Below are 25,186 nucleotides of genomic sequence, written 5' to 3' on the forward strand. Positions count from 1 at the left end.
ACGGGTTGCAAAACCCCAAACTGCAGAGAAATGTGTTCAACTACCCCAGCTCACGTTCTCCTTCGCCTTACTGGAAATGTAAGGCTTTGGCTCTGCCCACACAACTCAAGAAAACAGTCATTTGGGCCCCATGAGAAACAGCAAAGTTGGCAGGTTTCACATTTTCGGCTGGTCCAGAGGCCCCCCAAAAAGCCAGGTTAGATTGCTGCAACCTGTTATTCATAGGGCTGCCTCAGAAGACGGTTCGGAAACTCCAGCTGGGTCAGAATTTGGAAGCCGGGTTGCTTATAGGGGCAAGACGGTTTATAATAATAACAAAGATCACCAGTGTTTAAGCAATGATTCTTCAACATCAGCTTCGTTGGACTGGCCATGTTGTGCGGATGCCCAATCATCGTCTTCCAAAGCAACTATTCCGAACTTAGAAATGGAAAGAGTAATGCTGGTGGTCAACAAAAGAGGTTCAAAGACTCTCTCAAGGCAAATCTTAAAAAATGTAGTATAAACACCGACAACTGGGAAACAGTTGCCTGCGAGGGCTCCAGTTGGAGAACAGCTTTGACCAAAGGTGTCATGGGCTTTGAAGACCCTCGAACTCAGGACGCAAGGGAGAAACGTGCTAAGAGGAAAGCATGCTTGGCAAACCCTCACCGGGATCGACTCCCGCCTGGAAACCAATGTCCCCACTGTGGAAGGATGTATGGGTCCAGAATTAGCCTCCTCAGTCACTTACGGACTCACTGTTAAAACCGTATTCATGGAAGTCAATCTTACTCGGCTGCGAGGGATTGCCAAAGTAGTAGTAGTATTTATTTTTGATATCCCACCCATCTGGCTACGTTTCCCCAGCCACTCTGGGTGGCTCTCAACAGAATATTGAAAACACGACAAAACAGCAAACATTAAAACCTTCCCTGATGTCTTCTAAAAGTCAGATAGTTGGCATCTGATGGGAGGGTGCCACCACCGAGAAGGCCCTCTGCCTGGTTCCCTGTAACCTCACTTCTCGCAGGGAGGGAACCACCAGAAGGCCCTAGGAGCTGGACCTTGCTGTCCGGGCTGCATACGCTCCTTCAGGTTTGACCATATTCCCCCATCCTGGCCCAGCCACAGTTTCCAGGGCCCAATTCAAAGTGCTGGTTTGGACCGTGAAAGCCTTCAATGGCTCAGGACCACAATAACCCCAGGACCACCTCTCTCCGTATAAACCAGCCTGGACTCTGAAATCATCACCAAAGGCACTTCTTTATGTGCCTCCTCCAAAAAAGGGGCTGGAGGGTGGCAACACAAGAGCGGGGCCTTCTCTGCAGTGGCTCCCCGTCTGTGAAATTCTCTCCCCAGGGAGAATCACCTGGCACCTTCAGTATACACCTTTAGGCACCAGGCAAAAATATTCCTCTTTAACCAGGCCTCTTAAATGTGTTTTTGGAGGGGATGGCGGATTATTGGTTTGTTGTTATTTTTGCAATGTGTTTTGTGACTTTTGTACTGTCATGTTGCGAACCTCCTGGATTTGTGCAAGATGGAGGTCAGTATACAAATGTAACAAAAATAAATAACAATTATTATATCTACTCAGCGGTCTGCCCCATGGACTTCAGCTGTCAAATAGGTCTACGTAGGATTGATGCCCGACACACAGAACCATTTGAAAACGTCCTCCAGTTGAGCTGAGGTGTGTACACTCAGGATAGTTCTTGCACATGCTCAGTTGACCGCTTCGGTGAATTGGAAGTTCAGAGGATTTGCTAGCACAGGAAAACCAAACAGGTAATGCTCAGGTGGGGTGATGACACCCCCAAACCACCCCTCTCATCCATAAAATATGAAAATTCAACTTGCGGCGGGCGGGGGGGGGGAGAGTGGAGAATGACTTCCTTGCATTTTAAGCTGCTAATGTGTACATAGCCTCAGTGAGGTCAAAGGGGGTTAACTCCAGTTACATGTATATAAGATCGCATCCTTAAGCGCTCAAGACAGATGAAAAAATTGCGAATTTTGCAATCCCCCCCAAATCTCTGGTGAATTTGGGTTTTCTCCTGGCCCCCGCAACCTGCAAACTTGCATCTTGTTTTTAAACATGAAATAAGGTGATTTAGGCTAAAAAGTGTGGCTCAAGCAATCTTTATTTTGTGTTTATTATTTTTAAACCATTTTTAAAAGTTTCTTTTTTTTAATACAGGTAACTTAAATGAGGTGATAAAACAGGTCTACGTATTCCCCCCCCACATCCTTCCAAGACACACACACACACACTCACTCAACCACACAGAAGAGAGTTATGTTGTAATGCTTTTGGCTCTTATTTCATTGTTTTATTATATAGACTTTATTTATTTATTTAAAAAAAATCCTGAACCAAAAAACAGAAACACGCAAGGGAGAGGGGGTGGGGAAATGACCATGGGGGGGGGGGAAATCGATAAGATTACATTCACACACCATACAAAAAAGTAGTAACATTTAAATATATAATTAAAAAAAACAACAACACATTTTCTTTCTTAAAAAAAGAAAATTAAAAACCCGCTACAGCGTCACATACGAAAGGAACTTCACATCTAGGGGAAGGAAACAGGAAGTGTAACGACACTATTTCGCCAGAGGGGGAGCAGCTTCCTTTCCCTCCAGCCAATGGGAGCTCTACCACCCGGATGGTGCGCGAAAAGGCTAGAGGGTTATGGCGGTGGGTTTGGGGGCGGCTGTGCACTTTTTTTAGAGACGTGAAAGTTGTATATTTTTGGAGGGGGGTCCTAGCTAGCTACAAACGCTTTGGGCAGGGTCAAGGGGAAGGGGGTGAACTCAAGTTGCATTGCCAAAATTGCCTTTTGCAGAGGTATTTTGGGGCTAACTCTTTAAGATCAGACTAGGCTGGCTGGGGAACGATATCTGAAGGAAGCAGTTTTTGGATTTCTTTCATTTGCGGGCGGAGGGGGAGATACACAGCTCTCCCTTTTTAAGAGACGCTAGACTGAAAAATGACCCATGCAGATTTTTTTGAAGTGGGGGGGGGGGAAGAGAAGGCCCATCGAGGTCACAGCCATACAAATAGTTTTTTTCTCATGGTTCGAACCAGTGCAAAAAAATCCCAGCTTATCAGCATTTTGGGGTTGAGATTCGGAGGCTGGGAAAATTAAAAACGTACGAATTTAACGCACTGGCAACCAACACAGAAAGGAAATTCGGGAAGTCCTCTGGGGCCAGAAACATCCTTGCCCACATCGCAGCATGGATATAGCTCAGCTGGTTAAGTAAAGGACTCCTGGATGGTTAAGTCCAGTCAAAGGCAAATATGGGGTTGCGGCGCTCATCTCGCTTTCAGGCCGAGGGAGCCGGCGTTTGTCCGCAGACAGCTTTCCGGGTCATGTGGCCAGCAGGACTAAACCACTTCTGGCACAACGGGACACCATGACGGAAACCAGGGCGCACGGAAATGCCGTTTACCTTCCCGCCGCAGTGGTACCTATTTATCTACTTGCGCCGGTGTGCTTTCGAACTGCTAGGTTGGCAGGAGCCGGGACAGAGCAACGGGAGCTCACCCCGTTGCGGGGATTCGAACCGCCGACCTTCCGATCGGCAAGCCCAAGAGGCTCAGTGGTTTAGACCACAGCGCCACCCGCATCAGCTAGCTAGAGCCTAGTGCTGATGATGCCAAGGCTGCAGGTTCGAATCCCCGCATGGTACAGTTGTATATTTTTGCAGGGGGGGTTGGGCTAAATAATCTTTAGGGTACCTTTCCAACTCTACGATTCCCCCCCCCCCAAATGTTTCTCTGGATTTCCAAAAGCAGTGCTAAGGGCTAAGACGACCCCTTTTCAAATAGGGCGCCAATTTGATGGCTTGACCGGAGGATCACGGATTCGGCGTAAGGCAAAGAAAAACCAAAAATGGCCAAACTTATGTGCAAACCATTCCAGAACGAGGCACTTGCTTCTAAAGTCCAGTCTGCTTTTTATTCCCCCCCCCCTGGTTATTATTATTTTTATAATGTACATTGGGGCAGCAAGGTAGTGTTAAAATGTCCCTGGATTAAAACCTAATTTGGCTGCTTCGGTAAAAACCTCCAAGTGTCTGCTTACGGAACGTAACTGTGTGAACACACACATACACAGGTCTCGATTCAAGGATGTGGGAATGGTTTCGTCGGACACACAGAGACATACACACTTCGAAAAGAAAGGTGAAATAAAAGGGGGAATCTCTAATGGTCTGTCCGTAACTGCCCCATTGTTATCAGAGTCCAACCCTTTGCAAGAAGGTAAAAAAAATCATCTCCCAGCTGTCCCCCTTCAGTACAAAATTCCCCAGAAAACTTTGCAAGGCGCGACCAGCTTTCAACTGGTTCGGATGTCCCGTTCTGTAAAACCCCTGCAAAGTCTACAGACCCCCTGAAATTATTGGAGCAGCCGTTTCCGTGAATTGCAATGGGCCGAACTCAAGACGTATGGGGCAGGAGACAGATCAGGGTTTGCAGATGCAAGCCTTTATTTTACATCCACATTGCTGGAAACTTTTAAGGCCTAAATCCGAAGTTATCCCAAGTGTATTCTCATCCTTCACCCCAATTTATGTTAAGCTCCTATTGCTGACTCTCTCTCTCTCACACACACACATACACAAACACACTGTGGTTGCTAGATTTGCACAAAAAAAGGAGGGAGGAACAAAAAAAACACCACACACTACAGCCTATGAAAAAATTACTGGCTCAGATCATTGTTAAGTCTATAAATAATATTTTTCTTTCTTTTAAAAAAAACCCCAAGTATCTAAATAAGCATCACTAGATACTATTTTATGTCACTAAATCTTTATTTCGAAAAGCGCACGCACACACACAGAGAAGAATCTGATTTTCGGGGGAGGAGATCCTGAAAATAATAATAATAATATTGGTCTCTACAACGGGGAGGTTACGTTTTCGATTCCCGCTCGGACGCGTGCGGAATTGCAGTTCTATCTGCGGAGGGAAGGGGCGCTTCCGCCGCGTGGTGGAAAGCGGATATTCCGGATTATTGTTCCGGGGGTTATTCCGGATCATTGTTCTGGGTGTTGCCAAGCTAATATCCCGGGCACATCCTCAAATGGGGAAGGGAGTGGGTCAACAGCCCAGAGCGATGGGAGTCACGGGAGATGACTGTACCAGGAGGAGGAGCTATAGAGGATGGTGGTGGAGTGTTTTGAGTGTCAACCGGTGAGGAGGGGGCTTTGGACGACACTGAGCAATGATTCTGAGGTTCCTCTGACTCCCCCCTTCAGAGGGTTGGTTCCGGGCAGATCTCTCGCCTTGCAAAAACTCACACTTATCTTCCATCGATAAAGGGAGGGAGAGAAAATGCCCGGTGGCCTCTGATTTTTAATGCATGCAATTAAAAAAAAAAAATGCAGCAAAAAAATGCAAAACAGGAAACTCTCAAGAGAGGAAAAGGAAGCCAGGATGAGGTCGAGAAGGGCGTTCTCCCTGCCCTGATCGTGTTTTTTAAAAAATATATGTGAAAAAATACCCCAGGCTTCTACCACTTCACAATTCACACCTCTAAAGTGCATGGAAGTTTCCTGGAAATGCAGACTGCGGGGGGGAAAGGGGGGAGGACAAGCGCTTTGATTTGACAGGACTGGGGAGGGGGGTCCGAAATGCTATATTATTTAAGGATGCGGGGACAGGGGGAGAGGAAGAGAGACGAGAGATAGACACATGTACATGCACACATCCTCTTAAAAAAATAATCATAACCAACCCCCCCCAAAAAAATTCCAGAATCTGAGCTCTCCCCTCCTCTCCTCCTGACAAATGCACAGCTCTTTCCGTTAACACAGAAACCACCCAATCCATTCGGAAGAGAGATAAACTTCAAAATAAAAAAGGGAAGATTTCAGTATTTGTTTTTTAAGGAACGAAACAGTCTCCAACTTTTTGGGAGGTACAACCAATTTCATAGGCAAGCGAGCAGCGTTCGCCACACACCCAAAAACAAGGGTTCGTCCTCCCCCCCATCTTTCCTCGAAATTAACGAAACCAGGAAAACCAAGAGGTTTGTAAAGTCCTCCCGCTCTCCGCACATCTCAAAGTCCAGCTCCCTTCACTGTTTTTTTTTCTTTTTTCCTCCTCCCTGGCCGGGGTCAGTCTTCCCTTCCACTCGTCGGTCTAAGGCAGCTAGCTGTTCGAAGGATCCTCATCCTTTTTAAAAAAATAAGAACCGCGAAATGAAAACGAGGGGGAAAACACACACATACGCACCCGAGAGAGAGAAAACCGAATTTTTTAAAAATAAAAAAGTTCCTTTCAAGTCCAGTTCCTGGGAAGCAAAGTCTCTTTCTCGCTCCGTCCCAAGCCGCTTCAGTTCTCAAAACGAAAAAACAAGAGTTTCGAAAAGAATAGAAAATACTGTTCCAATCTGCCCAAGGAGATTTCCGTAGGGCTGGTCCGTCCGCCGCGATCCAATAAGTGTTGTTGTTTTTCGTGTGTGTGTGTATCTTGTTTTCTAAAAGGATCTAAGCACCCAAGGACTTTGCTCGCACGGACCCAAAAACGTATTATTAATTATTACTAAATGGTCTTTCTCCCCAACCTCGGGCTTCCCGTTCGACGCCCCCTCCCACCCCCCCCAAAAAAACTTCGGTCTCTTCGTCCTCCCCTCCCTGCGGTCTTGGTTTTTTGTTTTTCCTTTTATGCTACAACAAACTCGGATTTCATGTCCGCTTTGACTTCCGGTTTCCACACAGAGTCTTCGAAGTCGAGGTCAAGGCTCCCTTCGCTCGACATGCTACTGTTGCTGTTTGTGCGACTGGACTTGCGGTTGGGCAGCCAATGGTAAGGGGCGCGGGCGTCGCGGCGAGCTTTCCGGCGCAACCGCTTCTGCTGCATCAGAAGCTGCAGGCGTTCCACTTTGCAGCGTGTGGCGCGGTTCTCCGTCTGCCGCAACCGGTCGCCTGCGAAGGAAGAAACACAGAGACGTTAAACGAGGGGTCGGAAAACAGGGGCTTGCCAAAATAAAACGGGGGGAAATTGGAGAAATTCATGCAAAAAAACCCAACAATGCTATTTCCCCGTCTACCAGCTTCTTTTATCTGCGGTCCTAGTGATCAGGAGACCCCAGAGATAGAAGCACTGTTTTGGGGGGGGGAAGGGTCCTGAATGGGGCGGCTGTGCCCCCGAAGGACCAGGTGTGCAGCCTGGGAGTCATTTCGGACTCACAGCTGTCCATGGAGGTGCAGGTCAATTCTGTGTACAGGGCAGCTGTCCACCAGCTCCACCTGGTACGCAGGATGAGACCATCCCTGCCCACAGACTGTCTCGCCAGAGTGGTGCATGCTCTGGTTGTCTACTGCTTGGACTACTGCCATGCGCTCTACGTGGGGCTGCCTTTGAAGATGACCCGGAAACTGCAACTAATCCAGAATGCGGCAGCTAGACTGGGGACTGGGAGCGGCCGCCGAGACCACATAACACCGGTCCTGAGAGATCTGCATTGGCTCCCAGGACGTTTCCGAGCACAATTCAAAGTGTCAGTGCTGACCTTGAAAGCCCTAAACAGCCTGAGGTCCAGTATATCTGAAGGAGCATCTCCACCCCCATCGTTCTACCTGGACACTGAGGTCCAGCGCCGAGGGCCTTCTGGTGGTTCCCTCCCTGCGAGAAGCCAAGTTACAGGGAACCAGGCAGAGGGCCTTCTCGGTGGTAGTGCCCGCCCTGTGGAACACCCTCCCATCCGATGTCAAGGAAATCAACAACTATCTGACTTTTAGAAGACATCTGAAGGCAGCCCTGTTTAGGAAATTTTTAATATTTAATGCTGTACTATTTTTTAAAACTCAACTGGAAGCCGCCCAGAGTGGCTGGGGAAACTCAGCCAGATGGGCGGGGTATAAATAAATTATTATTATTATTATTATTATTATTATTATTATTATTATTATTATTATTATTATGGATGCGGGTGGTGAGCTCCTGTTGCTCGGTCCCTGCTCCTGCCAACCTAGCAGTTCGAAAGCACACCAGTGCAAGTAGATAAATAGGTACCACTCTAGAAGGTAAAGGGCGTTTCCGTGCGCTGCTCTGGTTCGCCAGAAGCGGCTTAGTCCTGCTGGCCACATGACCCGGAAGCTGTACGCCGGCTCCCTCGGCCAATAAAGCGAGATGAGTGCCACAACCCCAGAGTCAGCCACGACTGGACCTAATGGTCAGGGGTCCCTTTACCTTTACCTATTATTATTATTATTGTGTATTTTATACTGCACACTGCCCCGGGATGCTTTGATGGGAGGGGAGCCTACAAATTTAATACCGTATTTTTTTGCACCCTAACACTCACTTTTTTCCTCCTAGAAAGTAAGGGGAAATGTCTGTGCGTGTTACGGGTGGCATGCCTACGGGTGGCATGCCTACGGATTTTCCTCCTCTAAAAACTATGTGCGTGTTATGGTCGGGTGCGTGTTATAGAGCGAAAAATACGGTAAATAAAGCAAAATGGCTTGCCTGGCAGCTCCGTCAAGAACCCCTCTCCTTTTCCACCAAGATTGGAGGAAATAAAAATAAAACAAGGGCATTCAACACCCCAGTGCCCTAGGGGGTGGTGTGTGCATGTGGGGAGAGCAGAAACGCAGGCGCGCTAGTCTCAAAATGGAGGACTTTCCATCACCTCAGCATCCATGGAGAACCAGGACCTCGTCTCCATGGCAACAGAGACAGGAAGGATGCCCAAGGAGCATCAAAAAAACAATGGCTCTTTTGCACACTTCTTCTTTAAAAAAAATATATATATATTTTCTTTCTTCTCATTCTAGCTCTCTCGCCTCTCCCCCCCCCCACCTCCCACCCCCCCGGAGGGTTTCGAACACTTCCCGTCTCGGAGGAGAGAACAAGAAGTCACCTCTGACTTCGTGCCTCCCACTCTCTGCCGTCAACAGGCGGCCCTTTTCTCTATCTAACCCCCCCCCCTTTTCCGCGGCTTTGCTATAGCAGCCCGTGGGCGGGAGAACAATTGAGCGGGTTTTTTTTTTTTTTTGCAAGAGCCGGGGGGGGGGGGAAGAGATGGAGGCGCCAGAAAACGGCGAGGTTTGGGGGGGGGAGAGAAACGAAAAAGGGAGCCTTGCGAAAACGTTATATACATTTATATCTCACTTTTCCTCTGAAGAACGCAAGGGTTTTCTTTTTCGTGCGTGTGTGCAAATGGTCGCGCCCCCCCCCCCGGCTGTCTGCAGCCTTTTTAAATCCTCATGTCCTCCCTTGCAAAGGGGGCAGTGATTTTTTTTCTGGGGGGAACACACACACAAACAGGGGTACGAATACCCCGAAATGTTTTGTGGATCTTTCGTAGTTTTGTCCATTTGCTGTATTCATTTTCTGCAAAATGGTGATTTTCTTGAGTCGAAATGAGAGAATGCATTTTTTAAAAGAAAAAAAAAACACTGTGGAGGGGCCCTGAGAGTTGTTATTATTATTATTATTATTATTATTATTATTATTATTATTCCAACCCCCTGCAATGCGGAAATATTTAGCGCATATTGAACCTTGTTGCTTTCAGCACACACTCAAACCTGCTGAGCTAACCACCCCACTCAAGGGGGCTAAGAGTCCCAGATTAGGAGCTGGGAGAGTCCAGGATTCGAATCCCACCCACCGCCCACGAGCGACTTTGCCAGGAGGGTCCGACATTCTCATTCTCTCTCTGTCCCCCCCCCCTTTAAAGGAATCAAAGCACCCTCCCCTCTGCGGAACCAGGAAGGCAAAAGCCAAGCCGCCGATTCCACCCCGTGCCTCAGTTTCCCCCCGCGTCAAATTACGTGGGGGAAGAGACCAAAGGAGAAGAAAAGATTGAGCGATGCGCACTAATGAGAGCGAAAGGGAAGCAGGAGGCGGAAGTTATGCGCCGCGCTGGTGACAGGCAGGACATAATCTGGGGGCGGTATTTATTCTAGAGGAATTCATCCGAGGAGACCACGACTGCACTAACGCCTCCAGATGAGAGAGAGGGAGAGAGAATGACTCTGTGGACAGGGTGAGGACGGCAAGACATGCCCCCCCCCCAGCAAACGAGTTTCATAATTGGGGAGGTCTATTCAACAATCCCTGGGGGAGACTCTTGAGAGTCCCATGGACTGCAAGAAGATCAAACCTCTCCATTCTGAAAGAAATCAGCCCTGAGTGCTCACTGGAAGGACAGATCCTGAAGCTGAGGCTCCAAGACTTTGGCCACCTCATGAGAAGAGAAGACTCCCTGGAAAAGACCCTGATGTTGGGAAAGATGGAGGGCACAAGGAGAAGGGGACGACAGAGGATGAGATGGTGGGACAGTGTTCTCGAAGCTACCAGCATGAGTTTGACCAAACTGCGGGAGGCAGTGGAAGACAGGAGTGCCTGGCGTGCTCTGGTCCAAGGGGTCACAAAGAGGTGGACACGACTAAACAACAACAACAACAACAACAACAACAACAACATTCAACAATCCACAGGGTTTCAAGTCGGCCTCGACTCTCCCTGCAATTTTTGTTTTTTTTTAATTAGAATTAAATCAAGGGACGATTGCTATTTGAATTAAATCAAGGGACGATCGCTATTCGGCATTTTTATCTGTTGCATATCAACCTGGCAAGGGATGCGGGTGGCGCTGTGGGTTGAACCACAGAGCCTAGGACATGCCGATCAGAAGGTCGGCGGTTCGAATCCCCATGACGGGGTGAGCTCCCCTTGCTTGGTCCCTACTCCTGCCCACCTAGCAGTTCGAAAGCACATCAAAGTGCAAGTAGATAAATAGGTACCACTCCGGCGGGAAGGTAAACGGTGTTTCCGTGCGCTGCTCTGTTTCACCAGAAGCGGCTTAGTCCTGCTGGCCACATGACCCGGAAGCTGTACGCCGGCTCCCTCGGTCAATAAAGCGAGATGAGCGCCGCAACCCCAGAGTCGGCCATGACTGGACCTAACGGTCAGGGGTCCCTTTACCTTTCTAGAGAACATGCAAAAATGCTTTCATCAGGGCGATCTCTCTGGGACAAAAACCATCTGCAAACTAGCCAGGGTTTCCCATTTAAATGGGACGTCCCCCCCCCAAAAAAAAACCTGCACGGCTGATCTTTTGTTGCCCCACTTCCTTCCGTGTTTTTGGTCGGCAACTGGCGGCTGCCCCCCACAACACCCCCCCCAAGGCTAACAACACACCAGCCGTCAAAACCTTTTATGTTCAGAAACGGGGGCAAGAAAGGTGACCTGTTTTCAAGCAGCGAGGAGGAAAAAATAAAAGAGAATCTAGGAAACGGAGGGGAGGCCTTGCTCCCTCCCTCACCCTCTTGACGAACACAACCACCAACCCGCAGGTGCGTGCACAGAAATTGGGTGCAAAGCCACGCTTGACACAGTTCGGTACGTTCTGACAGCCACGCCACCCCCAAAAAAACCCCCAGTTTCCACCCAACTCCCCCCCCCCAAGAAACAGAAAGGAAAGTGGCTGGATTGGGGGAGAGGACGAGAAAATTACTCTGGAGATAGCCAGCCAGCAAGCAAGGAACAGGTTCGGAAGGTGGAATCCGAACGATGCACAGAACGCACGGTTCATGCACAAGCGTAAAAAACTACAGACACGTCACAAGGTGCCAGTCTTTTTGCAGGGGGTGCAGATTGGGGGGGCACTCACTCTGGCGGGCAGCGTGCGAGGAGGGGAAGGAAGAGGAGGGGAGTTGAAGGTTTCTGGAGGGTGTGGGGTGGCAGTCAGAGGTCCCCTAGGGGAAAAGTGATTCTTGCAAGGTGTTTCCAGGCCCCATCAAATTTGTGTTTTCGTACAGTCTCTCTAAACTTGGGAGCCATCTCTGGCCTCAATGAGGACTAACGACTTGAGGGCAGCAAGAACAGCCTCGCAGCTACCGCTTACGGCCGAGGCTTATCTGCGTTCCCATTCGTTCCTGCACAACAACACAATTTGTTGTTGTTGTTGTTGTTTTCTACCCAGGCTGCGTGAAGGTCAACCTATGTGGAAGCGGGTTCAAATCCAGCACGCCCTGGTCCAAAAGTCCAGGAGGGGAGCAGGGCAGGTGAGAGAGAGAGAGAGGGGAAAAAAACCCCACACTCGTCTCCCACCCGCAATTCTTGCAGCAAGGAAAATCGCAAACCCAATAGTTTTCTTTTGTTTAAATAACCCAAATCTGGTGGAGACACAGAGAGAGGCAGGAGGAGCAGGGAAGGGATTTCGGAGGTTATGGCCAGATTTTTTGGGGGGGGGTGGATGAGGCTGAGCGACCCGTGTCCTCCCCGCCTGGAACGCCGCCTTGCCAGAACTTGGCTGCCAGACAGGGAACTGTCAACCTCTTTCCTGCAGAAGACGCGAGAGAGGAGCCTCAGAGAGACGGTGGCGGCGAGGAGGGGGGTTAGCGGGCCGCCGAGGAGGAGAAAGGAAAGCAGGAACAGTGTTGGTTTTTCTGCTGCGCCCCCGCCAGCTCGCCTTGCTATTTTGGGCACGGGGGCCTTTGCCACACACAGCCTACGGGGGTGCAGAGAGGAAGAGGCGTGAAAGCAGGGAGAGAAAAAGAGAGAGAGAGAGAGAGAGAGAGAAAAGATAGAGGGAGCTATCGCCCACCCCCCCACTTCGTTAATCTACTAACTCGGACCCACAGGGCTTGCAAAACAGCGAGGAAAGGTGCCAATGTCCGTGGGAACCCTGAAGGTCATCCAGCCCAACCCCCTTGCGATGCGGGAAACGTTCGCCCAAGGCGGAATTCGAACCCGCAGCCCTGAGGCGAAGAGCGCCTCCTGCTCTACCAACCGAGGGTAGAATCGACAGCACACAAAAGGAGGGTGGGCCAAGTGGGTTTTACTCAAGAGTAGACCCACCGGAAGGAGCAGGATGTCCATTTCAACAGCTCTCCTGCAGCAGGGAGTTCCATAGTTCCTCGCGGCAACGGTGGGTCCAGCGGCTAAAATGTCGGACTAGAACCTAGGCGGAGACTTGGGTTCGAATCGCGCCCTATTTGCCCATGAAGCTCACGGGACTGGGGCTGGTTGCACTGCCTCTCGGCCTAATCTTCCTCGCACGGTTGTTGTGTGGGATGGAAGGAGTGGCAAGGAAGGACCGTGTAAACGCCACTATTGTGCTGGGGTCCCAGCACTTCTGGGACTACAATTCCCATCATCCATGACCTGTTAGCCATGGATGATGGGTATTGTAGTCCCAAAACATCTAGAGGGCCGAGTTTGGGGGTGCCTGTTCTACGGGGTCCTCGTGCAACATTTGGTCAAGTTTAATCCTTAAATTGGGTTTGGGATGGCATGGGGTTTTTAACCTCAGGGTCGTGGTTTGAAAGCCACGTCGGGCAAGACAGGTTCCCGCATTTCAGGGGGTTGGACTAGATGACTCTAGGGGTCCCTTTCCAACTCTACAATCCTACGATTCCCCCCAAGGAAGCTATGACCTCACAGGGCATTCCCTATGTGTTTCTCGGCTGCAAAATAACTCATACAGTCCAATGGGACTTAGATAAGTAGGATAAAAAGGACCCCCTGACCGTTAGGTCCAGTCATGGCCGACTCTGGGGTTGCGGCGCTCATCTCACTTTATTGGCCAAGGGAACCGGCGTACAGCTTCCGGGTCATGTGGCCAGCAGGACTAAACCGCTTCTGGCGAACCAGAACAGCGCACGGAAATGCCGTTTACCTTCCCACTGGAGTGGTACCTATTTATCTACCTATTTATCGTGCTTTCGAACTGCTAGGCTGGGAGGAGCAGGGACCGAGCAACGGGAGGTCACCCCGTCATCACAGGGATTCGAACCGCCGACCTTCTGATCGGCAAGTCCTAGGCTCTGTGGTTTAACCCACAGCGCCACCCGCGTTAGATAAGGAGGATAGGTAAAGGTAAAGGTACCCCTGCCCGAACGGGCCAGTCTTGACAGACTCTGGGGTTTGTGCGCCCATCTCACTCAAGAGGCCGGGGGCCAGCGCTGTCCGGAGACACTTCCGGGTCACGTGGCCAGCGTGACAAAGCTGCATCTGGCGAGCCAGCGCAGCACACGGAACGCCGTTTACCTTCCCGCTGGTAAGCGGTACCTATTTATCTACTTGCACCCGATAGGATTGCTCAAAAGCCATTCACATACTTTCCCCCAGAATTCCATAGCCCGGCGCCCTCTGAACGCTTCGAACTACAGCTCCCATCAGCGAACGGAGGAAGGGGGCAAGTGGGGACTCTTCTCAAAACCTCTGGAGTGGTTTAAATCTGCTTTAATCTGTAAGCGCCTGGGGGCAGAGACCTTGGGAGTAAAGAGGGCACATAACTGAACAGAAGCGCAAATGGAGATTCTCACTTTTGCCAGAGGGAAGGGAACACCCCAATTTAGCCGATCCGAACTGCCAAAAACGGGTTGTGGATGCAAAGTGGCCCATTAAAAGCATGCAGGAGAAAAAGCCATTTTTTGGGGGATTTTAGGCAAGAGAGTATGCAAAGTGCACCCACGAAAACTGAACCGAAGAGGCTAAAACTGGAAGGGTTTGCAGGAGGGATAAATATCATCTATTAGCATCCAGACAGAAGCGGTTCGGTTCATCCTTGGCAAGAAACAAGGTCACCCTGACCGAGAATATCCAAGCCAAACAGAAAATCAAGAGTACATCTTTCTCTTCCTCGCTCTCTCCCCCCCCCCCCCGACGTCCAGACTTACTCTGCAGGGAGAGTTTCTGCATGTAACACAAAACACCCCACCGTGCTCAGCACGGATAACTTATCACTTGGGGGGGGGGGAGTGGGGGAGAGTAAATAAAATAAAATAAAATATCAAGTGCTTTCCTTTTGCTGCGCCCCATTTGCACGCAGACGTTAAGAGGTCCTACAAGGCTGCATCTCCCTTTTTTAAGAAGGGTAAAAGGTAAAGGAACCCCTGACCATTAGGTCCAGTCGCGGACGACTCTGGGGTTGCGGCGCTCATCTCGCTTTACTGGCCGAGGGAGCCGGCGCACAGCTTCCGGGTCATGTGGCCAGCAGGACTAAGCCGCTTCTGGCGAACCAGAGCAGCGCACGGAAACGCCATTTATCTTCTCACCAGAGCGGTACCTATTTATCTACTTGTGCTGGTGTGCTTTCGAACTGCTAGGCTGGCAGGAGCAGGGACCGAGCAATGGGAGCTCACGGGGATTCGAACCGCCAACCTTCTGACCGGCAAGTCCTAGGCTCTGTGGTTTAACCCACAGCGCCACCTGCGTCCCCTTTTAAGAAGGGAGGAATGGGGGAAAGGGGCAAAAAGGAGCGCGCCCGATATCGCGCCCATCTAATTCAATACCACCTGCAGTGATCGGCAGCAGCGCTCCAGGTCAGAACTGAACCCGGGACCTCGTGCGAGGAAAGCTCCTTGGGGCTACGGCACTGCCTAAATATATCCATGTACAATGCAAAAGTCACAAAAGTCAAGACGCTAGCCCTCACTGTTCCAAATTTGGGACTTGGGCTTATTCTGTGCATCGCTCGATTTAGCACAGTGCTGGCCGGCAGGGGTTTCAGACAGAGCCCTACTACCCAGAGAGGCCGGCTTTCGAACTCGGGCCCTTTGCATGCAGAAAGCGCCAGCTTCCTTACAGACCAACAGCAAAGCAAGTTACTAGACCTCATGACCCGAGCCACATTCTGGACTCTTTTTTCAGAGGCAGGACTCACCGGAAGGCTTGGACACTGCCACTTGGCTGGCACAGGGGGTGCCCAAGTGTAAGGATTGGCTAGCAGCTGCTGCGATTTTCTCTGAGGTAGTGTTGCTGGCGAGATCCGGGGATTGGGGCGGCGATGGCGATGAAGAAGCCGAGGAAAGCGAGCACTGCGTCTGGCACCGCAGCTGCGTCAGGGACTGGGGCATGCCCTGGTAGTGCCGGGTGGCGCTCAGCAGGTCGTTGAGGATCTGCAAGATGGTGCCGATGTCCCGCCGGGGCCGCCCGCTGCTGTCCTGGCAATTCGGGTGCAAAGTGCCTGCGAGGGAGAAGCAAAGTCAAGTCGCTAGCCCTCAAGGTTTATCGATTCGCAATCTAAACGCATGAATTTGCTTGGCTGGTTTTTCCTCCCCCAGAATTTGTGTTTGTGGTCGGGTGCGGAGGGAAAATTTGGAATTATAGAGTGGGCAGGGACACCCCAAAGGTCATCCAGCCCAACCCCGGCAACGCAGGGATCTCAACTTCCCAAAAAGCCTCCAAGGAAGGAGAAGCCGCCACCTGCAGAGGGAGACTGTCAGAAAAGAGTCTTGTTAACTTCCCTTTCCCGCGCTTGCTTAGGGTGAATGTTAAAGCTTTTTTAAAGGCAGGTTTCTAGTCCACATGAGAAGAGAAAGTGGCAATAATCTGGGCCAGGGAGCAAACTCTCCAGTGTTCTCTTTGCTTTTTTTAAAAGCAGCTTGGCTGGCGTACCTCTTCGAATCAACAGAATCCAGTCCAACCCCCTGAAAATTGGGAACCACAGCAAAATACCGTATTTTTTGCTCTATAAGACTCCCCTTTTCCCTCCTAAAAAGTAAGGGGAAATGTGTGTGCATCCTATGGAGCGAATGCAGGCTGCGCAGCTATCCCAGAAGCCAGAACAGCAAGAGGGATCGCTGCTTTCACTGCGCAGCGATCCCTCTTGCTGTTCTGGCTTCTGAGATTCAGAATATTTCTTTTCTTGTTTTCCTCCTCCAAAAACTAGGTGCGCCTTGTGGTCTGGTGCGTCTTCTAGAGCGAAAAATAGGTACTTCCTGGCAGGTGGCCATCCCAACCTCTGATTAAAAACCCCCTCTTCAATGTTGCCGGACGACAAGAGAGTATTCCAACCCTGGCTCTCCGAACTGCAAACCCCACGACCCCCAAGCAGTGGTTAGGCATGGTGAGAGATTTAGCCAACAACGTTTGAGGGACCAAAAGTTGAATAAGTCTAGAATAGAACCCCAATTTATCCCTAACCACTAGTGGATATTATCAGAGTCCTGCAACATCCTTTGAAGGGGCTGGAGTGTCACAGATTTCCCAAACCGCAACCAACAAGCCCATTTAATAAATAAATTAATAATAATAATAATAATAATAATAATAATAATAATAATAATTTGAAGTTATATACCGCCCTTTACCCAGGGGTCTCAGGGCAGTTAATAAAATCAAGATATAAAACCACAAAATAACTACTAAAAACAACAACCCAATAGACCCCCACCACCACTGGAAAAAAAAACACATTTTGGAAGGGCATAGGCTCAACCAAAGGCCTGGTTAAAAGGGAATGTTTTTCCTGGCGCCTAAAGGTGTATAATGAAGGCTCCAGGCAAACAGATACAATTTTTTTAGAAATGCTGAGCTGCAAATTCACTTGGTTTTCTCTTATCAAAAACCAGCACAGATCAGATTCAGATCTGCTTTGTACAGAAACCCATCAGTTGGCTCCCACAGTTCGTTTGGGGCCATTTTCGATTGTAAAAACGGCACATGGACCTGCGCCAGCTTCAGGGCTCCACAGGGCTCTTCTTCAGCGTGCAAAAGCGCCCTGTGATGTTCCTGAAGCTTGCACACACACCGCAACACGAAGCCGTATTTTGTTCCCACGAAAGGCGGAGGGGTCGGAGGAAGAGGAGTTAAGGGTCAATGAAGACTTACCCGAAAACGTCCCCGAAAAAACACCCGGAGCGTGGTTCACGAAGCTTTCGATCACAGCGCCGGGTTTGCGGGGTCGGGAAGGCTGAACAGGGCTGGCACTGGGTGAAGGTTTGCTCCGCGTGGCGCAATCGACCTGCGAAAGGAGGGCAGGGGTGAAAATTGAAGTCTGTGCAAAGATTCAGAAGGGACACCCGGCGGTCATCTAGTCCAACCCCGGAATCACAGGCAACGAATTCCTGACGGATGTCCGCCCAACTTCTGCTTAGAAACCTCCTGAATAGAGATGCGAATTCCTGCCTCAAACCATATTCAGAAAAGGCTTTTTCTTAACACCCCCCCCCCAAGAAAGTCTAATTTGAATTAAGGCCAAAATTCTGGCTTTCTGGTGCCAGGGCAAGAGAAGCTGTGGATTCAAATGGGAGAGTATTTGCTCTGAATGAAAGTTCAATCTCCAGGGAGATCTGGGAACTGCCTTCCATCTAAACCCCCCTGATGGCGGCATTTTTCCATCTCCGCCAAGCTAAGCAGTTGGCTCCTTATCTCTCTCGCCCTGACCTAGCCACTGTGATCCACGCGACGGTCACCTCCAGACTGAATTATTGTAACTCACTCTACGTGGGGCTGCCCTTGAGACTGACCCAGAAACTCCAGTGGGTGCAGAATGCCGCGGCGAGACTTCCCGACTGAAGCAAACAGGCTCACGCTGCATGCGTTTGTTTCAACGGGTCTACTTAAGAGCAGGGCTTAGCGGCCACAAGCCACTTGGAAAATACCGTATTTTTTGCTAAGACTCACTTTTTCCCTCCTAAAAAGTAAGGGGAAGTGTGTGTGCGTCTTATGGAGCGAATGCAGGCTGCACAGCTATCCCAGAAGCCAGAACAGCAAGAGGGATTGCTGCTTTCGCTGCGCAGCGATCCCTCTTGCTGTTCTGGCTTCTGGGATTCAGAATATTTTTCTTCTTCTTTTCCTCCTCCAAAAACTAGGTGCGTCTTGTGGTCTGGTGCGTCTTATAGAGCGAAAAATACGGTGTTTCTTCCTGTGGCGATGGACGATAAGACCCCTCACCCAATTCAGTGCCCTGAAAGTGAGAACCTTATTTCCCCCAAACAACCCCCCATTGCAATAGCTCAGACATGAGGCTCAGGTTCTGGGTTCGAGTCTCGAACGGACGAGACCAAGACTCACCTCTGAACACGACGAAGAACTCCCCATGCCACCGTTCGCCTGGGCCCCGTGCGAGCGGAACATGCCAGCCGTGACGGGCGTCGGGTGGGCGGAGCTACAGTACGTGGGTGGGGCCTGCGGCGGGGAGGCGGGGCTTTCCTGGCAAGCGGGCGGGGAGGCGGGGACCCGGGCGAAGTGGGGGGCGTGGCCGCCCCCGTGGAGAGCGGCGGGGCAGTCGGGACCGGCTGGGGGCGCAGCGGCCGGGGGTTCGCCGCGGCTGGCGATGAGGTGGCGGTGTTGCAGCTGTGCGCCGTTCTGCTGGGCCGCCAGTTGCAGCTGAACGAACATCATATGGTCCCCGACGCGGAGGGCCAAGGTGAGAGGGGATCTTCCAGACAGGAAGTCGTTTACCTGGGGAGGGAAGACGAGGAGGAAGTGAGAGGCGGAAGGGGGAAAGGAGGCAGGCATCAAAATCAAAACAAAGCAGATTCATTTTCACACCTCGGAATTCGCAGAAAGGGGAGGAAAAAACCACAAGCACGGCATTGAATAATAATAATAATAATAATAATAATAATAATAATAATAATAATAATTTATTCATACCCCGCCCATCTGGCTGGGTTTCCCCAGTCACTCTGGGCGGCTTACAACAAAACACTAAAATACAGTGGCACCTCGGGTTACATACGCTTCAGGTTACAGACTCCGCTAACCCAGAAATAGTGCTTCAGGTTAAGAAATTTGCTTCAGGATGAGAACAGAAATCGTGCTCCGGTGGTGCGGCAGCAGCAGGAGGCCCCATTAGCTAAAGTGGTGCTTCACGTTAAGAACAGTTTCAGGTTAAGAACGGACCTCTGGAACGAATTAAGTACTTAACCCGAGGTACCACTGTAATACAAAATACAATAACCTATTAAACGTTAAAAGTTTCCCTAAACAGGGCTGCCTTCAGATGTCTTCTAAAAGTTTGGTAGTTCTTTTTCTCTTTGACATCTGACATGAGGGCGTTCCACAGGGCGGGCGCCACCACCAAGAAGGCCCTCTGCCTGGTTCCCTGTAACCTCACTTCTTGCAATGAGGGAACTGCCAGAAGGCCCTCGGAGCTGGACATCAGTGTCCGGGCAGAACGATGGGGGTGGAGACGCTCCTTCAGGTATACTGGGCCGTTTAGGGCTTTCAAGGTCAGCACCAACACTTTGAATTGTGCTCGGAAACTACTGGGAGCCAATGTAGGTCTTTCAAGACCGGTGTTATGTGGTCCCGACGGCCACTCCCAGTCCCCAGTCCAGCTGCCGCATTCTGGATTAGTTGTAGTTTCCGGGTCACCTTCAAAGGGAGCCCCACAGAGAGCGCATGGCAGTAGTCCAAGCGGGAGATAACCAGAGCATGCACCACTCTGGCCAGACAGTCCATGGGCAGGGAGGGTCTCATCCTGCGTACCAGATGGAGCTGCCCTGGACACAGAATTGACCTGCGCCTCCATGGACAGCTGTGAGTCCAAAATGACTCCCAGGCTGCGCACCTGGTCCTTCGGGGGCACAGTGACCCCATTCAGGACTAGGGAGTCCCCCACACCTGCCCGCCCCCTGTCCCCCAAAAACAGTCCTTCTGTCTTGTCAGGATTCAACCTCAATCTGTTAGCCGCATCCATCCTCCAACCGCCTCCAGACAAGCAGGGTGGGTAAAACTCAAAAGAAATAGGATTTTTTTTTTAATCAGATTTTTTTTTTTTATTTCAGTCAGATTTCTAAAATAAAATGCTTTTGGAGGATTTTTTTTCTTCTTCTAAAGATAGTTTTCTGTTTAAGTTACATTATACTCCAAAGGCTATTCATCAGGAAATGTTACAGGTAGATAGACGCATCGGTTTGCCATCGCAAATTCTTCAAACTTCAGACTGGTGACTTCTGTTTCAGTGTATCTGAAGAAGTGTGCATGCACACGAAAGCTCATACCAATAACAAACTTAGTTGCTCTCTTAGGTGCTACTGGAAGGAATTTTTAAATTTTGTTTCGACATCAGGAAACGTTTTAACTTTTTCATGTGTGCTAAAACTCAGTCCAAGTTTGCTTCTTGTTGCTTTTTAAACCCATTTAACCACATCACTTAACAAACATGGATACATAAGCTACAATGTTACCGCTTTGGTTAAATAAATTGTTTCAATTGTTATTAAGGAAATTATTATTTTTCTCCTTCCTATAAAGTACAGCAGAAAAGCTGTCCAAATCACCACCGTGGGCAGACCATAATACCCGACACACCTGTGCGATCTGCTGGGATTTGGGTGGGGAAGCCCCAGAACAAGCCCTGGTCCCCGGGAGGGGAGGGTGTGGGGAGACAGCAGTAAATATTTGCTTAAGCAGGTGGGGTTCGCTGGTCTAGGGAGGAGTCTTTTAAAAGGACATAACTAGACATTTCGTCCTCGCCAACTTAAAAAGGTAAAGGGTATGAGAATTTGCTGTGTGTGTGTGTGTGTGTGTGTGTGTGTGTGTTTTGCCACCACCGAGATAAGGTAAAGGTAAAGGGACCCCTGACCCTTAGGTCCAGTCGTGGCCGACTCTGGGGTTGCGGCGCTCATCTCGCTTTAGTGGCCGAGGGAGCTGGCGTACAGCTTCCTGGTCATGTGGCCAGCAGGACTAAGCCGCTTCCGTTGAACCAGAGCAGCGCACGGAAATGCCGTTTACCTTCCCACCGGAGTGGTACCTATTTATCTACTTGCACTCTGACGTGATTTCAAACTGCTAGGTGGGCAGGAGCAGGGACCGAGCAACAGGAGCTCACCCCGTCATCGCGGGGATTCGAACCGCCGACCTTCTGATCGGCAAGTCCTAGGCTCTGTGGTTTAACCCACAGCGCCACACGCGTCCCATAATAAAAATCTAAGCGCACCAAAAAAAAATGCTCCTTGCGTCATCCGTGACCCTACTTGACTCCAACCCCCCCAGCACCTGCTGGGATCCTCTAGACTCCACACAACTGTTCATGCGCCCATCTACACACACAGAAGAAACGGAAGACAACACCCCCCACCCCCCCCGGCTTCGAAGTTTCTGAGAAACCCGTGGGAACTGAGGGGGGGGGGCGGATGCAGGCAGTGGGCGCAAAGCAGCGAAGTTGAGTTTCGGACAGCCGGGAAGTTGAGCCGAGCGAGGTTTAGCAGGCTGCTACCTGCAGGAAGCAGACCTGAAACCATCTCTAGCACGCAAATTATTGTTATTATTTTCGAAAGGTTAGAAGGCTCCTAAACACGGAAGAAGTGGGACGCACCTCAGCGCTGCCATTTTCTGCAGGAACAGCGCCATAAACAAAACAGATGCGGAAAGCATCAAGCAAAAAACAAACAAACCCCAGTTTGTTAAAAAAATATACCGTGTTTTTTGCTCTCTAAGACTCACCTTTTCCCCTCCTAAAAAGTAAGGGGAAATGTGTGTGCGTCTTATGGAGCGAATGCAGGCTGCGCAGCTATCCCAGAAGCCAGAACAGCAAGAGGGATTGCTGCTTTCACTGCGCTTCTGGCTTCTGAGATTCAGAATATATTTTTTTTATTGTTTTCCTCCTCCAAAAACTAGGTGGTGTCTTGTGGTCTGGTGCGTCTTATAGAGCAAAAAATACGGTAAATTGATTTAACAAATCATGCATATTCAGACCCGGTAACTGTTTCTCTACTCTCTTCGCCCACACTGGGACGGAAGTGGATGAAATACCCAGGAATGGTGATGTCAAGGGGTTTCTGAGCATGTGCAGAGTGCAGCCCTGCGAGCTAGTGTAGAGTAAGCATTCTTATCCCCGGGAAGCGAAGATTGCAGACATAAGTCCTCCGTCACTCTTCCTGCCTTCATTTGCAGCCGGAACCCAAGACTGTAAGCGCCTTGAGGGCAGAGACTGGGTTTCCTGGTCGCTGCAATGCACCACATTGCTACCAGGGATGTGGGGCAAAATAGAAGAGGGCAAAACACGCCTGTTCTGGTAATTACCCTACGGAACTCACTGCCACAAGAAGGGTATGTGGAAAGACTGCTTGCACTGAAACCCAGGAATTATTTTTTGGGGTTGGGATACTCTGTCTCCTGCATTGGAGGGGAGTCGCACTAGATGACCCTCATGGCGCCTCTGGAAGGGAGAATTCGAACTCAGACCCCACCCCCACAGCCATGAAGCTCAGAGCCTCTCAAACATACCAAGTCCTGGGTTGCAGCATGAATGAAGCAGGGGAGGGGAGGGGGACTCACAATCAACCCCCCCCTCCAACAGAATTATTTGGAGCTAGTATATGGATCAGCCATGCAAAAGCGCCGTCTATCTGCGAGTGCGAAGGATGGTCTCTTCCATCAGGGCCAGAACAAACGCGTGCCTCTATGACATGGGTAGGCAAACTAAGGCCCGGGGGCCGGATCCGTCCCAATTGACTTCTCAATCCGGGCCCATGGACGGTCCGGGAATCAGGGTGTTTTTACACGAGTAGAATGTGTCCTTTTATTTAAAATGCATCTCTGGGTTATTTGTGGGGCATAGGAATTCGTTCATTTTTTTTTTGCAAAATATAGTCCGGCCCCCCGCAAGGCCTGAGGGACAGTGGACCGGCCCCCTGCTGAAAATGTTTGCTGACCCCTGCTCTATGACAACTTCGTGCCCTCCGGCGAGGGCTTGAGGTGACCCAGGGCAGATCTACAGGTCTAGAATTTTGGCCTTTGCTCCCCCCCCCCAAGTCTGGAGAGCTGGGGGGGGGGCAGAGAGGGGAGAAGCCACATTCTCCAAATCTCCAGGCGTCTGGCATCACCTCCCCCCCCCCACCGGCCTGCGCCAGTCACGAAATTCCAAAACCAGCCCAGCCGCAAAGGAGCCTCTGCCGTCAAAAGCACCCTCGCGCCCCCCCCAATCCGCCGTCCGCAAGTCACGACTCCTGGTCTGTGTGTCTCTCCCTGCAGCAACCGCCCCCACCGGCGGCACAAAAGACCGCTGGACACCCGCCAGGTTATAAAAAAAACAGCCACCCATCACGGCGCAATAGGCAGCAAGCAATATTTATTATTGATTTTGATTAAACAGCGGAGGGGCGGGGGCGTCTGTCGCACGCAGCTGGAAGAGAAGCTTGCCATCAGGAAAAGAAAATGCATTTTTTTTAGGCTCCCCCCCCCCCCAAAAAAAAAAATAATATCGCTCCACCGGCTGAATGGAGTGAGCTCCTTTGTTCTCAAAAGCCTCACGCCAGCCCAGATGGCAATTTCCATATGCAGACAAGGTCTGGGGGAGCTTTTCCTGCAAGGATAAATTCTCTCTGCCCCCCTCACCGCTGTAAATTCGTGAGTAGCCCCTCTGCTGGGATTCCAGTGGCGATCAAGTACATTGTCCCCCTGGCAAAAAGGGGGATAAATTTTGTGGAGGGGGTGTATTCTGCCTCCCCCCCCCAGGTATTATAGAAACTAGGCACCAAGGGAACGTGGGACGTCAAGAAATGCAGAGACCTATTTTGTGCCCCCCCCAAAAGCCAGCCGTTGAAAAATACAAAAGCAACACACACACCCGGCATATCGCAAGGGCCATAAACTTGACCATAAAGCATTTTAATAACACGAAGCCGTAGGAAAACAAATGAAATAACAACCGCATATTATGTCACTGCAGCCTCAGAGGATATTGCAAACCCATTTCACAGGCTCTGTGACTGAGGGTATAGCACAGGGAGGAATGAGGCAAGCAAACACCAATTAATTCGGGATTGTGCACCAGTATGGGGGGGAAATAGCTTAGAATCTGCATGCATTTGATGCCAAAAAACCCCCAAAAATTCTGCCTTGCAAGGGGTTGGGCTTGATGGCCTCTGTGGCTCCCCCTTCCAGTTCCACAGCTCTTTGAAATAAGAACGGAGGGCTCTCCAGCTGGGAGAAAACTAAACGCCCCCTCCTCAGTTTTTTGTTTAAAGCTGCCATCTGTTTTCCGCTTGGCGCTCTAACCATTAAGGCACTCTGCCCCTGCCGCAGAAGAGAGCCCGTCTCTCGCTCTGCGCTCCTCCTCGCGTTTCCTCTGACGTCAGAGGCCAGGCTGAAGATGGAGCGCCCTTCGCTGTCATTAACCGGAGGCTGGCGATGCCCTGAGTGTACCAGCCACCTCCGTGCCACAGGAGCCTGGCAGGACTAAAAATAAAATCTTCCCCTGGCGCTCGCTTCTTTGGAAAGAGAGAGAGAACGAAAGAAACAGAGAAAGGAGGGAGGGGCCCAATTATCTGCACGCAGGCACAGAAACACACAAATAGGCAGAAGAAGGGGCCAGATCCTGCGTAGATCTGCCAGCCTGGAATCAGAGACAACGGGTCAAAGGAACCACGGATGAGGACACCAGCCCAACACCGCCCGCCGGGCGCTTCGCGCTACAGTTCCCGGCCTGGGGGCAGGTGGGAACTGGGAGTCCCAGGACGATACCAGGTTGGCCAATTCACATGC

The 25,186-nt window shown here is 50.5% G+C and overlaps 1 protein-coding gene across 2 annotated transcripts in view; it reads right to left on the minus strand.

The window, feature by feature from the left end:
• Nucleotides 1–6,591: 6,591 nt before the first annotated feature.
• MIDN (midnolin) overlaps nucleotides 6,592–25,186 on the minus strand; it is a 42,617-nt gene continuing 24,022 nt past the window's right edge. For both annotated transcript variants that reach the window (XM_082206488.1, XM_082206489.1), the window contains exons 5-8: nucleotides 18,764–19,153; nucleotides 17,579–17,711; nucleotides 15,630–15,932; nucleotides 6,592–6,930 (exon numbers count right to left, since the gene is read on the minus strand). In XM_082206488.1, coding sequence (XP_082062614.1) covers nucleotides 6,668–6,930; nucleotides 15,630–15,932; nucleotides 17,579–17,711; nucleotides 18,764–19,153 — 1,089 coding nt within the window. In that variant the 3' untranslated portion in view covers nucleotides 6,592–6,667. The remainder of the gene's footprint in view (nucleotides 6,931–15,629; nucleotides 15,933–17,578; nucleotides 17,712–18,763; nucleotides 19,154–25,186) is intronic.

Source organism: Podarcis vaucheri (genome assembly GCF_965113315.1).
Source record: "Podarcis vaucheri genome assembly, chromosome: 18".
NCBI classification, from domain to species: Eukaryota; Metazoa; Chordata; class Lepidosauria; order Squamata; family Lacertidae; genus Podarcis; species Podarcis vaucheri.